This window comes from Oncorhynchus nerka, linkage group LG24 (assembly GCF_034236695.1).
Source record: "Oncorhynchus nerka isolate Pitt River linkage group LG24, Oner_Uvic_2.0, whole genome shotgun sequence".
Classification (NCBI taxonomy): domain Eukaryota; kingdom Metazoa; phylum Chordata; class Actinopteri; order Salmoniformes; family Salmonidae; genus Oncorhynchus; species Oncorhynchus nerka.
In genome coordinates, this window is record NC_088419.1 from 17457723 (window position 1) to 17472869 (window position 15147).

At 40.8% G+C, this 15147-nt stretch overlaps 2 protein-coding genes and 1 long non-coding RNA gene across 8 annotated transcripts in view; 1 reads left to right on the plus strand and 2 right to left on the minus strand.

The window, feature by feature from the left end:
* Positions 1–7813, minus strand: part of LOC115107595 (TATA box-binding protein-associated factor RNA polymerase I subunit A-like) — a 29916-nt gene extending 22103 nt beyond the window's left edge. For 2 of the 3 annotated variants that reach the window (XM_065008674.1, XM_029631027.2), the window contains exons 1-2: positions 7702–7808; positions 1151–1336 (exon numbers count right to left, since the gene is read on the minus strand). The gene's annotated coding sequence lies outside the window, so the exon portion shown is untranslated. Of the gene's footprint in view, positions 1–1150; positions 1337–7701 lie in introns of all 3 variants that reach the window. The other variant, XM_065008675.1, reaches the window with a different exon arrangement.
* The window catches only part of LOC115107593 (transport and Golgi organization protein 1 homolog), a 24387-nt gene continuing 9240 nt past the window's right edge, over positions 1–15147 (plus strand). For 2 of the 4 annotated variants that reach the window (XM_029631021.2, XM_029631022.2), the window contains exons 1-21: positions 2–325; positions 1277–1410; positions 1512–1598; positions 1714–4363; positions 4875–5165; positions 5259–5392; positions 8602–8733; positions 9562–9583; positions 9710–9798; positions 9903–9980; positions 10111–10221; positions 10522–10593; positions 10702–10806; positions 10926–11048; positions 11204–11285; positions 11605–11657; positions 11782–11872; positions 11961–12099; positions 12309–12507; positions 12710–12777; positions 12861–12949. In XM_029631021.2, the coding sequence (XP_029486881.2) occupies positions 205–325; positions 1277–1410; positions 1512–1598; positions 1714–4363; positions 4875–5165; positions 5259–5392; positions 8602–8733; positions 9562–9583; positions 9710–9798; positions 9903–9980; positions 10111–10221; positions 10522–10593; positions 10702–10806; positions 10926–11048; positions 11204–11285; positions 11605–11657; positions 11782–11872; positions 11961–12099; positions 12309–12507; positions 12710–12777; positions 12861–12949 (4870 nt within the window). In that variant the 5' untranslated portion in view covers positions 2–204. Of the gene's footprint in view, positions 326–1276; positions 1411–1511; positions 1599–1713; positions 4364–4874; positions 5166–5258; positions 5393–8601; positions 8734–9561; positions 9584–9709; positions 9799–9902; positions 9981–10110; positions 10222–10521; positions 10594–10701; positions 10807–10925; positions 11049–11203; positions 11286–11604; positions 11658–11781; positions 11873–11960; positions 12100–12308; positions 12508–12709; positions 12778–12860; positions 12950–15147 lie in introns of all 4 variants that reach the window. The other 2 variants (XM_029631023.2, XM_029631024.2) reach the window with 2 other exon arrangements.
* LOC115107597 (uncharacterized) overlaps positions 10631–15147 on the minus strand; it is a 27786-nt gene continuing 23269 nt past the window's right edge. The window contains exon 3 of the long non-coding RNA XR_003860226.2: positions 10631–10785. This is a non-coding gene — a long non-coding RNA (uncharacterized LOC115107597). The remainder of the gene's footprint in view (positions 10786–15147) is intronic.

Sequence of the window (15147 nt, forward strand, 5' to 3'; positions counted from 1 at the left end):
AACCCGAATCAGAATGTATGCGATTCAAAGGGAGATTATATTCTGGTTCTATGGCCTTGCTCTTTAATATTTGTCATTGTCCGCCCATATTTTGATATTTGACTCCACGATCAACATCCTGCAAATTGCACCAGCCTTGGATTTGCTGACGTGTCGGCTTCATCTGCTCATGCTCGAGCAGAACCAGATAGCCCAACTGACGACATGGCTGTAAATGTATCTCATGTATACATTTTACTTTTATTTATTATTAATTTCATATCCAATGCCGCCACCGAAAGGAGATTCTCCGACTTCAAACGATGTGCTGACGAAGAATGCAGTAGTAAGTACTTGGCGTTTAGCTCACGCGAACTTTCAGGAATGATGCTTCCATCGATCGTTAAATGCACTCTCCCCACCTCATTCCAGTGTAACGTAGCAGCTAGCTAGCTAATAAACCGGCGTTATCTTTGACCTGTTGCCATTTCAAAGGGATGAACTCGGCTAACCTAGATAAAAGTACTGTCATTAGTATTCTTATCAGCATGAGACGAGTAACGTATTATTACTAAATATAGCTAGAAACCTGGCTTGTTTGGTTGTAGCCGAATCCTGGGTTGGCTACTGCTGGCTAGTTGCCTAATTCTGGAGCTAGTTAACGTTACCTCAACTCTGTTTTCTGTAGTAGCTTGTACCATGTAAACAAGCTTTCGGCCTACATATTTTATTGAAATCAAAGCCACCGAAGGCCCCAGTGCTTCATGGGCAATGTTCACCAGTGTGGACTACACAACATAGCTGGCAGTGTCCTTGGTTAGCGAACACATCTATGTTGTGTGTATGGTAGGCTAAGTTATTGTAATCAACTAGCTCCTTAAGTCAATCAAATGTACTTATAAAGCCATTTTTACTTTAGTATGATCATCTTTAGGGACCGTTTAATTATGTTGGCTTTTAGGAAGCAAATAGCCAATTTCACTGTGACTAGCTCAATTGCAAGATGGTGTATAGGCTTAGCTATTGTTGACATAAAAAAAACGTCATTAACCCCCTCTCTGCCTGCAAGTTCTTGACTTTTTGCATCTGCCTTATCAAAAACCATAGCTGTTTCATTGAACCCTTGATACTCACTGTAAAGTGTAAACAGATTAGATTAAGCAAGGTTTACCTTAGGGATGTGTATTTACACATGGGGCACTAAAGGTGGACGGTCCATGGCTGGGTCATTGGATGAGATGTTTGGTGTGGGTGACATTCCCACAACAACTGATCTGTGAATCCTTCCTCTCCACAGTGCTCCTGTGCCGGGGGAAAGCATCAAGTGATTTCACTGGACCAGACTGTCGGTTCCTGTCTTTTAAAAAAGGAGAGACGGTATATGTCTACTATAAACTCTCAGGCAGAAGGACAGATATATGGGCGGGGACTGTAAGTATGAGTTCATATTTAATCATGTGATAACAAAACATTCTAGACTGCAATGTTAACATAGTTTCATTCTTTGTTTTGTTTCCATTTCTTACAATTAGGTTGGTAGCCGCTTTGGTTACTTCCATAAGGACCAACTCGCAATCAATCACATATACACTGAAAAAGAATTGGAGATTCCTGCTCAGGTAAGAAAATAACTTGTATTTCTTTTATTTCCAATGCATTATTAAGAAATGATCTGAAATGCCTGTACTTTCTGAAATGGTAGTATGACTCAAACAAGGTTCTTTTTCTTTTCAGGAAACCGACTTTGTTTGTTTTGACACCGGACACGATCAGTTTGACAGTTATGACATTGAGTCACTGTTAGTCTCCTCCTTATTGTTAACGGACCAAGACAAGTCTGTACAAGGAACCACAGAGACTTTAGACCGAAACAAAAGTGCAGAGAGTACCACAGTGGAAGTGGATGAGCCTCCACCTGAAGTGACTCTGTTAGAAAACAATGAGATTGATAGTGATGTTCCTGAGGACATTGATAAGGTTTTAGAAGAGGTTTTAGAGGAATTTCCAGAGGATAAAGATCCAGGCCATGTTGATCCTTTAGAGTCCTCTCTACCTCAGCCTGAAATTGAAACTCTTGACGCAAAAGGAGTTGAATCTAACACAGTAGTTGAGCCCACAGCTGAGAGGATCAAAGATGACCTTCAGAAATATCAGCTGAGGACTGAGGACTCTGTGCCGGACAGTGTTGTTGAACCAGAGCAAGGTGAGACTAAAGAAAGCCTTTCAGAACCTCTATCCAAAGATGATCCTGAGTTGGAGAATGCGCCAGCTGGTTTTTCAGAAGGCAGACCTATCCCTCAGTTGAAAACTACACTTGGAACAACTTTTGATGCTGTCACCTCCGATGACGAGGAAACTAGGAAGGTGACTCCCTATGACGAGGAGGACAAGGGAAGTGAAGAGTTTGAATATCAGCAGGATGAGAAAAGTGATTATCATCTTAGGGAAACTCCATTGCTGGCTTTTTCTGAAGAACATTCTAATTTAGAACACGAAGACATTGATAAGGTTTTAGAAGAGGTTTCAGAGGAGTTTCCAGAGGATAAAGATCCAGGCCATTTTGAATCTGATCAGACAGATGAGGAAGAGAGTCCACCAGAGACAGCTGAAAAACAGGACTCCAAGGACAAGAACCTGTGGTCTTCATTAGGTGATACAGTTTTTAACATTGTCAGTGGTGGGGAAAGAACAGCTCATGTTACAGGTTCAGAGGAAGAGGACGACGACGATGACGACGAAGGTGAGATTGCACCAGAGGAGCCTCCCAAAATTGAAGAACCCAAGGAGAATATACAGCTGCTAGCCAACGACCCAAAGCAGGAGCCAGAGGGAACAGAACAGCCACATGAGGTCATCTTTGAGGAACCTGTAGTTTCTAATTTCCTTGAGGCGGCTGTCAAAATGCCTGATGTGGATTCCCAGACTTTGCAGTTGGAGGATGAACCTGAAGAAGGGGACATTGAACCTTCAATACCGCTTGCTGATGAGGTGATTCCTTTTGAACATACTGAGGAGGCTATAGCAGAGAATCTTACAGTAAATGAAAGCCCAGTCCCTAAACACGTCTCGCAGACAGAAATGCTCTCAGACTTTGATAGTAATACTATCGACTCAGAACAGACGCAAGCTGTTGAAGAACTCCCCATACAAAAAGAACCCAAGGAGAATATACAGCTGCTAGCCAACGACCCAAAGCAGGAGCCAGAGGTAACAGAACAGCCACACAAGGACATATTTGAGGAACCTATAGACTCTGATTTCCTTGAGGCTGTCAAAATGCCTAATGTGGATTCCCAGACTTTGCAGTTGGAGGATGAACCTGAAGAAGGGGACATTGAACCTTCAATACCGCCTGCTGATGAGGTGATTCCTTTTGAACATACTGAGGAGGCTTTAGCAGAGAATCTTACAGTAAATGAAAGCCCAGTCCCTAAACACGTCTCACAGACAGAACTGCTCTCAGACTTTGATAGTAAAACTAACGTATCAGAGCAGAAACAAGCTATTGAACTCCCTATACAAAAAGAGTCGAGAGATTTCTCACAAGTAGAGAATAAATTGAAACCGGGTGGTACAGAGCTTTTCAGACGATTTAGAGGACCTAACGTCCCAGATCCAACTAAAAACACAATGGTTAAAGAGCGGCATGAAGAACTCCCTGTAGATGAGGAGGATTTGATAGACTCAGAGAACTTGGAGATTGAAGAAGAATTGCTAGAGGATGAAAATGCAGCATTGTCTTCATCCAAAACCGAGCACACTGATAAGGACAAAGAAAGTAGATCGGAATTTGGGTCAGAGCAATCCAATAATGCTACAGAAACCGAGGTATCTAGTGATGAGTTGGATGTTGTCCAAATTGAGGAGGATATTGACATAGAAGATTCAGAAAGCGCAGGCTTGGATCAAACACATACACCTTCACTTGAAGACAAAGTTCCGGATCCCCTTTCAGGCCAAGAGCCAGAATACAGTGATAATGTGTTGAGGCTGACGCTACTGCGCTACCACTTCAAGGAACAGGATATGAAGCTCTTCCAGAAGATTCTGGGTCTTCAGAACCTCTTCAGGGTGGAGTTCTTGTTCTCTGACCTTGAGCAGGAGCTGAATGCTGCCCTGATGTCACAGACAAACACCAGTGAGGACATTGAAAAGGTGCTGGAGGCCATTTTGGAGGCCTCTGAGACCCCAATCCTGGATGAGATTGAGAGGATGCTGGATGCCCGGGAGAATGCTGACGTACAGCAGGAGACTGGTGAGCTTGATGTGGAAGCCACCATCTTGGACAACTTCCAAGAGTTGGCGTTCACCCTGCATCAGAAGTATTCAATGACCAGCGACAGTGCTCCCTTGGCAGAGGGCAGTCAACTACACCCTGACACCGGTAAGATTGCTTATTTACTTCAGTTAATGTCAGATTATGGGAGGATTAAAACCTTTTAAATTAATTTATTTGGAAAATGTCATGTTGCAAATGACATGATGATAATAATGCCTGGCGATTGGGTTTGCATGAGAAGCTGTATTTAAAGCTGGAATCCATAATGGTGAAACGGCCATGTCCATTTGCGATATTACAACAACAAAGTTAATGCAAACAACAAACACTTTTTCTCTCTGACTTCATTGTATGCCCGATAGAGCAAAATATGTACTGCAATTTTTTTTACCATGCTGTACGATAGTCCTCAGCTCGGCAACAATAACAACGGTCGTGGGGTGACCAGTGGCGCTGTTTCCCCCTATTGCGGATTCCATCTTTAAGAAATGCCTATGAAGTACCACAAAGTAAATAGTCTGTTGACATAGCACAAAACCACACCCTGACAATGCCAGTTAGATTGCAATGCATGAAAATGTACTAACTGTTTGAACCGCTATAAATATTTGAGAAGATGGGGATGTGTCTGATGCAGAGGAAGAAAAGACGTTCCTGCACTCTGTGGGGGACATAAACGAGGACAACCTCACTCTGACGGTGACAGGTGAAGAGACTAAGGCACCTGAGGAGAAGCCTGACCATGAAGGCCACAACAGACCAGATCTGGATATGGATCTTGAGGAGGATGTGGGGCATTTTAACAGAAACCAAGACAATCAACCAGAAGAAATCCAGAGGGGCCCTCAAGCTATTTTGGAAAATACCTTGGACATGGGACTTGTTGACATGGAGCACCCTTCCTCAGGTATGCGCTCTTTCAACTTCTTCTACTTTTGAGATTGCTGTGAGGGATAAACTGTGCAGACATTAACCTAATTTGCTTGTCCTTTATTGCCAGGCTCTTTGGAGTCGCCCCCTGTTTCTGATTTCCAGGAAGAGGAGCAGAGTAGTTCATCAATCGTATCGGTGTTAATTTTCTCTGGTAGTCTAGTCACCGTGGTTTATGAGTACCTTGGAATATATGCTGTTATGGTAAGTTACTTCATGTACTTATATGAATGAGTTTGTCTTCCTATTAATTGACTAACTTTTCAGACTGTCAGAATTGAATGCTTAGGCCTCAAGTGTGGTATGCATCAGGGTTTCCATTAGGAAAACATACATTTACGAGTAACGAACAACAAAATCACTAGCCTAAAACAATACTATACTGATAGAATAGATTAACATTTTTACAATTGGTCAGCTATTCGAGAAAGAAATAGTCTATTCCAAATGGACTCTCGGACACTTCTGGGAAGGTGGATCCAAAATTCAGTCAACCAGTTGGCCTAGGTGTAAAAATAAAAATTCAAAAGCAATGCGTGATGCTATAGATAAGAACGTTTCGCAAAAAATGTTGATAAACGATTATTTCTAAACATAAGGGCAAGTCTTCGTTCCATAATGCAGTTAGAGGGAAAACACCATTGTCAAAAGGGCACCGCACATGCAAGCGGTTTCATGCAACAGAGATTAAAATATCTGTTAGAAATTTATAGGCTACTTTTGAAGCAAGGTAAGACGTATCTCAAGTCTTAAAATGTTCAGGTTTCAAACAATTTAAGTATATGTTTTCAAAATGCATAGCCTACTTCCTCCAGCTCATTGCAAAGTGGTATGTGATGCACTGATGAAGCCTGTCTTCCGTTGCTGTTTGAGATGCTGGTGCTCTCGCTGTCTGGCAGGTTTTCCGCTCAAGGACTCTGTATGTGTGTGATGTGCATAAAGAATATTCTGTGCCTACACATTATGCAAATTAACCTATAGACCGATAAGCAAGACCAGTCAAATGTATTTCCATCGACTGGTTTCCATCAATGAATAGCTAAAAAGCATGATTTCATAATGGGATTGTTTCTTTTCTTTCCCCAGACAATTGGCCAGGCGCCAATTTTATTTCTCAACTTTTCTATTTATTTCATAGCTGGTAACCCTGGTATGCATATGCATTTTATCTCGCCTAATTATTGCTGCGACAATGCATAGTTTTCAAATGTTTTGTTTTTTTAGCATTATTTTATATATTTTTTAAAACATTGGTTTTGCACAGAACAATATTTTTCCCACTTGAATGTTTGACGCTCGATGTGATGTCATTAGGTCAAAGGTTCTGCAGGGCCACGTTCAGTTGCAAAACGTTCTCGAACGTTGCAGATAGAAATCCATTAATCGAGCAGAAATCCTTATTCATTATTCAACATGTCTGAGGTATGTTTGTTTTACAGAGCGTTTTTCTATCTGAAAGTAAGAAAAACGTTGCACAATTGTTTGAAATAAAGATTACAGCAGGAAGCAACTTAAACGAGTTTCTATTGGACAAATTCAGTTAGGTCCCGCCTCGTTTATTACGGTTTCCTTTAAGAAACGTTTTGCCAAAGACAGTACAGTAGGTAATGAAACTGGGATTTTGCAACAGAATCGACCGAATGAATATATCCCAGGTTTATTGATCTTCCTTCTTTTTTTGTTGACGTGTTCTAGGGAAGTGTAGGCTGAAGTTCAGTGACCACCACTGTCGGTTTATTGGTATTGTGTAGGGCATACATTACACCGCCGCTCGTAGTACAAGCCTTCTTTCTACTTGTGCATTTGTCGTGGAAAGTAATCGCGTTCAAATCTCTAAAAGGAAGCTAAATGCATAACTAGCTATCTACGCGTCGCTAGTAGACAGGTTGTTGGCGAATCAGTCAGCAAGCTAACGTTAGCTAGTAAGCCTATTAGTTCACCAAGCTAGATGGGCACAGCTTGTCATCTTCGGTGTCGTCAAAGACAACCACGATGAAGGAGCCTCAAGTATTCTACGTTGATAGGTTTGTGAAACGAGGAATTTCGGATTTCCGCAAGCCAGTTGCATTGCATATTAGCCTAGCTAGGTAGCTCAGCTATCAAACAGTATTACTTTCAGTAGCAATGAATTCGGAAGTAACAACCCCTTTGCCCATGATGCCAGAATCTGATCAACTCTCCGTCTTCTACGCCTCATTTCTAACGGAACTTCAATATGTAAGTAGTTGGCTAATGTTAGTGTTGACACTGCGCATTTATGGAGGCTATAACTATTTCAGCTAGTTGGCTAGCCAAGTCTTAGTCTACCAAATGGATGGCTTGCTATAACTAAATTGCAACTCAATTTTGTTGGCAGCTTCAAAGTCTAGTGGAATGGTTTAGTTGTCGTCCAATACGTATAACATTTCTCCAGTTTCAGCCTAGAAGGGATCACTTAATTGCTCGTTTGTTTCAATGTTATCAAAGTGAAAGTTGACTGTCCTCTTCCTCATAAAAAAAAATTGGCCACTTACCAGACTTTAGCAGGAACCATTATTCATGTAAATGTATGGCTCGGATCAGGGGGTTTCTCTGAGCTGTTGAATTTTTCTTTGACCTATTCCCTTTTACAATTAAGCAATAAGGCCCGAGGGGGGTGTGGTATATGGCCATACCATGACTAAGGGCTGTTCTTATGTACAGTGGAGTGCCTGGATACAGCCCTTAGCCACAAAAAACCGAGAGGTACCTTGTTGCTATTATAAACTGGTTACCAACATAATTAGAGCAGTAAAAATAAAGGTTTTGTCATACCCATGGTATATGGTCTGATATACCAAGGCTTTCAGCCAATCAACATTCAGGGCTCTAACCACCCAGTTTATAATTAATTATATGCTAGACCTTGTGTTAAGTAGTTGTTTGTTTATTGCCCGCCTTTAACAGGGTGAAAGGGCACATAATGCACTCTAAATCCAAATTGGCCTTAGTTTGTTAGATCCACTCCACAATGTAGTATTTTAATTTAGCTTGTTTGATCTAATCCAAGATTTTCACTGAGCGACTGAGATGTATGGTCTGTGTTGGGCCTGTATGCCACGTTCATAGTGCAAAGGTCTCTGGTTGGACAGTGGCAGGGCCCCAAGTCAATCCCCTTTTGATTAGATAAGCTTAAGGCACGTTTACCCTCTATTGATTTTGATCAACAACTGGGTTACAGGCTAGGTCTATTTCGGAACCCACCTTGATTTGATCTGAAGAAGTGTCTGTTTGCATTGACTGAGAGGGTGCTCAGTTTGAACAACACAGTAATGCCTGATGGTTTAGTAAAATTATTTTCCTCTGTCCTTCATCTCAGCCCAACTTATTTGCTAGACCTGAAATATGAGCTGTAGCAAGGAACGCTGTGTGATTGGGCCTGTGTCTCTCCCCAGATGGTCACCTGCCTGCCAGAGGAATGGAAGCCAGGTCCAGACTTTTATGGCGTGTCCTGGGAACCCGTGCTGGCCACTGCAGGCGCCGGGTTCATCGGCTTCCTCTTCCTCTTTTGGAGGAGTGTTCTATCTGTAAGTCATTTTTGCTCGGTCACTGCTTTCAGAATTTCATATGGTGTCCGAGACACAAGTGATTCTTCATGTTCTGAATCATTCAGTGGGGTTTTTCTCTAACATAACATTATCTTGGATTTTGTGAACTAATACATCTGATAATAAGTACCAAGCTCTGTTGACAGAGCAGTGCCGTATCTCCCATTGACTTGAGGATTTTACATGGATTTTTACATCTTCTGCAACGTAGTTTCCGCAGGTCGCAAAATTAACTTGGCACAAGCTGAATGACATGTAAAAAGCTTGGAGTACGCTCAGTGCTCCATTGACATTTCAGAGAAACGCTTGTTTTTCAGAGACCTCTTTGAAAAATAACAGGAGTAGCCAGTAATATGAAAAGCGTACAGTAAAATAAATAAAAATACTACATGTCATGTCTCAACATCTATCCATCTTACCTTTTATATTGTTTTATGTCCTCCGGATTAGAGAAGAAAAATTACGAGTTCAGCGAAGAGCCTGTCAGTTAGTATTAATTCTCACACAGCATCCAGCCTACAGTGCCTTTTTTCCCAGATTTTTGACCACTTTTTTTCTCTCTGGCCTCCATTGATTTAGTCACCTTAATCTTGACATCCAACAAGGGTAAAAACTCCAATAACATTTGAATGGATTATGATATAGGGTTGGACCATTGGTCAAAATAAGCATTTTTGATTGGACACCCTACATTTCATCATTTTTGTTTTTATTGTTTTATGTAATTCTATGCAGTCGAGGTGGGCATGCTGCTATTGAAGAGACTTTGCCTCAATGTGTTGACCTATTTCCTTTTCCATCTCACAGGTCAAAAGGAAGTCCTATCTAAGTAGGTTCATCTTATTTTTCTGCTATTTATGGTGCATAGTGAATCCTCATTCATATATGCCTACTGGCATGTGTTGTCACATGTCTTACATGTCTCATTTCGTACTCTTAACATATTTTTGATTAGCTACTGAAAAAGAGATGGCAGACAGGATGAAAACATTTGAACAAGAAAAGGAGGAGATACTCCTAAAGGTTGCTGAACTGCAACAACAGGTATGTTGCTGAGACTTTTCACTGACCAATATCCAGACTTTGGGTTCAATGTGAATTAAGAGACATAATGTTTTGATCATATATTTCTACTGGGTTCCCCTCAGGGTGAAGAACTCAAAGAAAAGAAAAAGCTGTCTGAGAAATCTGCCACCTCATCTCTAGAAAAGATCCAAGAATTAAAAGTGAGCCTCTGGAAAATATTCTCATGATCACACGTCATTGTCAGGCTGACTATTGTTTACTTGTTTGTTTTTTTGTTTTACATAATTTTTAAAATGTGTTTCTCACCCTTTTCTTTCAATATCTATCCAGAATCTTGTGCAAGAGATGGAGAGACAAAATGAGCGCCTGGACGAGGAAAAGAACTTGCTCGCCAGATCCTTTGACGAAGAGCAGACAAAGGCGGCGAAACATCAAGATATGGTGAGTCATGCTGAGCGATAAGCCGAAATGTCGGACGGGGTTTTCTTTTGTTTGTTTTTTTTAACAACCAATTGATCAACGTTGTTCCTTTGAAGTATCTCTACCTGACAATACATATAATAGATGGTATTCAACAGTCTTACAATTATGCCTTTATCTAGTTTGAAGAACTAGTAATATTGTGATTTTGTCAGACCACATAGTCTGCTACTACTAGCCAGCTAATCGCCTAAATAGAACAACTTGTTGGGGAGCACAGAGAAACATAGTAGTCATTATGCTCATTATCTTTACCTGTAGATGTCAGAAATGGACAAAACTATTGAGAAGTTGAAGCGGAGCAGAAAGAAGACTCAGGAGGCTCTCTCAAAGGTACATATCAAAGATGTAAACATCAACATTGCACCACTCAAATATAAATGGCATATGGCCGTTTTTAATATATAGCACAGTATAGAGCACACATTTTTGATTCTGCAGGCTACCATTCTGATGGAAGAAGCCAAGCTCCGCGAAGATGCACGGAACGTCCAGCACCAGGTTCTGGAGAAGGATATCGCCACCCTGAGAGAGGAGAACATCTCGGTGAGTACCAACACGGAACAAATATTCACACTTTAAGCCTCGTGACATATGGTGCAGCAGTCTTTGGCCATGCAGGGCCTGCATAGCAACGTCCTTATGATCTAATATCCTCCTTCCAGCTGCACCACGCTGCCAATTCGTGGGAGGAGAAGCACAGGGAGTTGAGCGAGCAGATCAAAGTCTACCAGAAGTCCCAGAAAGACCTGGAGGACTCCCTTGCTCAGAAGGATCACAACGTTGAGGTGAGTTTTTTAAAAATTTTATTATAAAAACAAAAATGTAACGTTACGATTTTGTATTTGTTCTAAAATTGTTGTCCAGAAGTCTTTTTTGTTGACTGATCCAAGGGGAGAAGTGTAGTGTATAATTAATTGGTGGTTCTCTCCCTCTCTGGCAGGTTTTGTCTGACCTCCTGGGAGACCTCGAGGCCTGCGACGACCTGAAAGGAGGCGTCGTGGCTAACGGGGAAGCCGCTAACGGTAATTCACCTGACACCTTGTCAGAAATGACTTGATAACTTGCTAATTAACATGCCAAATATGTAAGTGTTGTCCCACTAAGGCTTTGTTTAGACAGGTAGCCCAATCTTTTGACCAATCAGATCAGCTCTGAAAAAGAGCTGATTTGAAAAGATCTGATGTGATTGGTCAGAAGACCAATTAGTGGAAAAAATATCAGAATTGGTCTGCCTGACGCCGTTAAGACTGAACGCAAAATTAGGCCTATATGGCGGCATCTGCTAGCCCCCAGTGTGTATCTGGGTAAACTGGATTTAGAGTCATGTTTGGTCTGTTTCAGACAAGCAGACCGTCATCCGAAACCGCATTAAGCAAATGATGGATGTCACTCGGGTAAGACTGAGTCCATTCTTAAACAAACCCACATTTTTGTGTATCTGAAAGCCAAAATAATGATATTCAGAACTAAGAAGTGAGTCAACTCTTACTAACTCTTGGCATACAATACTTTCTACAGGTCCAGACCACTCTGTCTGTTGTGGAGGAAGAGCGCGACCGCTTCATGACCAAGCTGCTGAATGAAGAGAAAGCCAGGAAAGAGCTGGAAGGTATATCAAGCACTATATCCCAGCAGCTATAATTTGATATGCATCACTCCCTTTTCTCTCTCTCAACACAATCAACTTATCACCACAGAACAATACCAGAAGCTGGATCATGCCATCTTGTTGGTGAAAAGTGATAAGAACCACCTGGAGAACCAGTACAAGACCCTGCAGCAGAAGAACGAGATCATCACAGAGATGTACCAGCAGAAGGAGAACGCCTTGCAGCAGTAAGTAGAATTAGACGCTGTTCAGTTCATGCATTATTACCATTGTAGGGTTTGTTCTCAGCGGTACCACAGCATGTAAAAAGAACAATGACTTTTTCCTCAATGTGCCTTCTTCAAAACATATTTTATTGTTTTTCTGTGAAGTATATTGAGATTATTGAATGCACTTTAAGTAAAACTTCATTTGATTTGTGTTCATCGCCTCACAGGAAGCTAACCAAGGAGGAGTTTGAGCGTCGCAACAACGAGGATAGGCTGACTGAGGTGGACGGCAAGGCTCTGGAGGCTGAGGAGGAGGTCAAGGTGTGCAGGCAGCGTATCAAGGAGATCCAGGATGAGCTGAAACAGACTGAAAAGTCCTACAAAGCCCAGATCATTGAGCAGGAACAGAAATCCCATGAGAACTGGGTATGTACAACTTACTTGTTACAACGTTAATATGTCTCCTACTCATTTCTCAACCCCCACTGATTGCACACATGTAGAACGACAAGGACATTATAAACATTTATTTTAAAAAACGAAATAAAATAAAAGTCTGCTGTTTGACCAATATTAGGTAAATTTAGTCCCAAACATGACATTTTCAATACCTCTTCCTTCTCTCCAGGTTATTGCACGCGCCGCAGAGCGAGCTCTGTTGGACGAGAAAAAGGAATCAACCAACCTCCGTATCAAGTGAGTGCTACAACAAACTCAGTTGGGCAATACCAATGGGGTTAGCGACACCAGTCTAGATTTCTTTCTCTCTTTCACCTTAGACTGACTGAGATGTCCAGCAAGCTGAATGAGCTCCGTAGGCCTCTATTCAAACCCACCCCTGGAATGGCTCCCATGCCTCTCCGACGAGGTAAGAACAAATCCCCACAGAGTTCCCAGTGTTATTAGGTGCTGGCGACTGGCACATCTGGGGTGCATTCAGTAAGGGAAAATGTTGAACGTGCAGTGCGCTCAAAGTGTTGGGACAGTAGCAATTTTGTTGTTTTGGCTCTGTACTCCAGCACTTTGGATTTGAAATTATACTTGACTACGATGTTAAAGTGCAGGCTGTCAGCGTTCATTTGAGGGTATTTTCATCCATATTGGGTGAACCGTTTAGAAATTACAGCACCATTTTAGGAGACCAAAGGTATTGGTATAAATTAACTTAAGTTTATTAAAGTAGTCAAAAGTTTTTATTATTTGGTCCCATATTTCTGGCACACAATGACTACATCAAGGTTTTGACTCTACAAAGTTGTTGGATGCATTTGCTGTTTATTTTGGATGTTTCAAATTATTTTGTGCCCAATTGAAATTAATGGTAAATCATGTATTGTGTAATTCGAGTCATTTTTATTGTAATATTTAATAGAATGTTTCTAAACACATTCATTAATGTGGTTACGGATAGCTTCCATGGTTACGGATAGTCCTGAATGAATAATGAATGCGAACGTTAGAGACATAGACATGCTAACCTCTCACCATTTCAATAACAGGGGATTCAGCATTTTACGTAATCATAGTAGCATCCACATTAATTTAGAAGTGTTTTTAGAAACATATTCTATTCTTATTTACAATGAAATTTACTCAAATGACACATTATTTACCATTCGTTTCTATTGGGCACAAAATAATCTCAAACGCAACTAAAACAAACAGAAAATGCATCCAACATATTTGTAGTCATTGCGTGCAATGAATATGGGACCAAATACTTAACTTTACTGCTTTAATACACAAGTGTATTTGTCTCAATACTTTTGGTCCCATAAAGTGGGAGGATTATGTACAACAAGTGCTGTAATTTCTAAACTGTTCAACTGATTATGGATAAAAAATACCCTCAAAGTAAAGCTGACAGTCTTCACCTCATAGTCATTAGCCGTGTTTGAATACTCATACTAACTGTACTATTTGTGACATAAATTGAGTATGTAGTATGGATATTCTGTAGTTAGTATGCCAAAGCTTCCCTGATGTCGTACTACATTACTTGTATACTTCGTATTTTGGCGAGTGGACACACTTTCTGTGTTTTTAGGGCCCATAATGCAATTCTTCAGAAAATGGCCGTGGCTTCACGACATAAGATTTGAAGAAAATAGCGGAAAATATGCAGCCATAGTCCGACAGCGGATACAAATTCATTCAAATGTTGAGCAATGTAATCACTTTTCAAATAAATTACGTTACATGTTATGTTGGCTGACAAGTTGTTAGCTACGCCACCCTTGCGAAGCGCATAACATGTCATTAAATCACATTTATTTATAAAGCCATTTTACATCAGCAGTTGTCAGTGCTATTACAGCAGTTGCTTGTATGTACTGGTATGTTAGCTACCTAACTGTAGTTGGCTACTAATACATCAAACTTGCCAGTATATAAACTATACGCTATCTAACTAACTACCCAATGTGTATTGACTTGATTGTTCACGTCATTCTTAGCATAGCTAAGTGGTATAGTTGTTGTGTGTTCTCAATGCACATTGTTAATGACGTCGTAAGATGTCTAGCTAGTAATTTGTTATGCTAGCATGAAGTTGCATAGCAACAGCATCTACTTCCGGTAGACAGGTGCAGCGTTAATACACTCAACTGGAAGGATACTGTTTGTTTACACTATACTAAGATGAACTAATAGTATGTAGTATACAGTATGTTCGTTTGGGTATTCAAACACAGCTATCATTATCATTTCAAAACCAAAGTTCTAGAGTACAGAGCCAAAACAACCTAAAAATGTGTCACTGTCCCAATACTTTTGGAGCTCATTGCGTTTTGCAGGTAGATCTGAAATGACTCTCTATTCTTGAGGACAGAGATGGATACATGCTCTACATCATATGTTTATATCTGAATATTCTGTCATGTTGCACCTTCCTGAACAGACCCCTGTGTTCTTTGAGTCCTCGTTGGTTTGGCTCTATTCTATTGTTGGTTGGATAATAGCTGTGATTGCGTTTCAGATGAGTTCTTGGACTTTGTTTTTGACTATTGGATAACCAATCTGCTGTTGGAGCTTTACCATCGGAAATATGTGGAGTTGTGTTGTTGA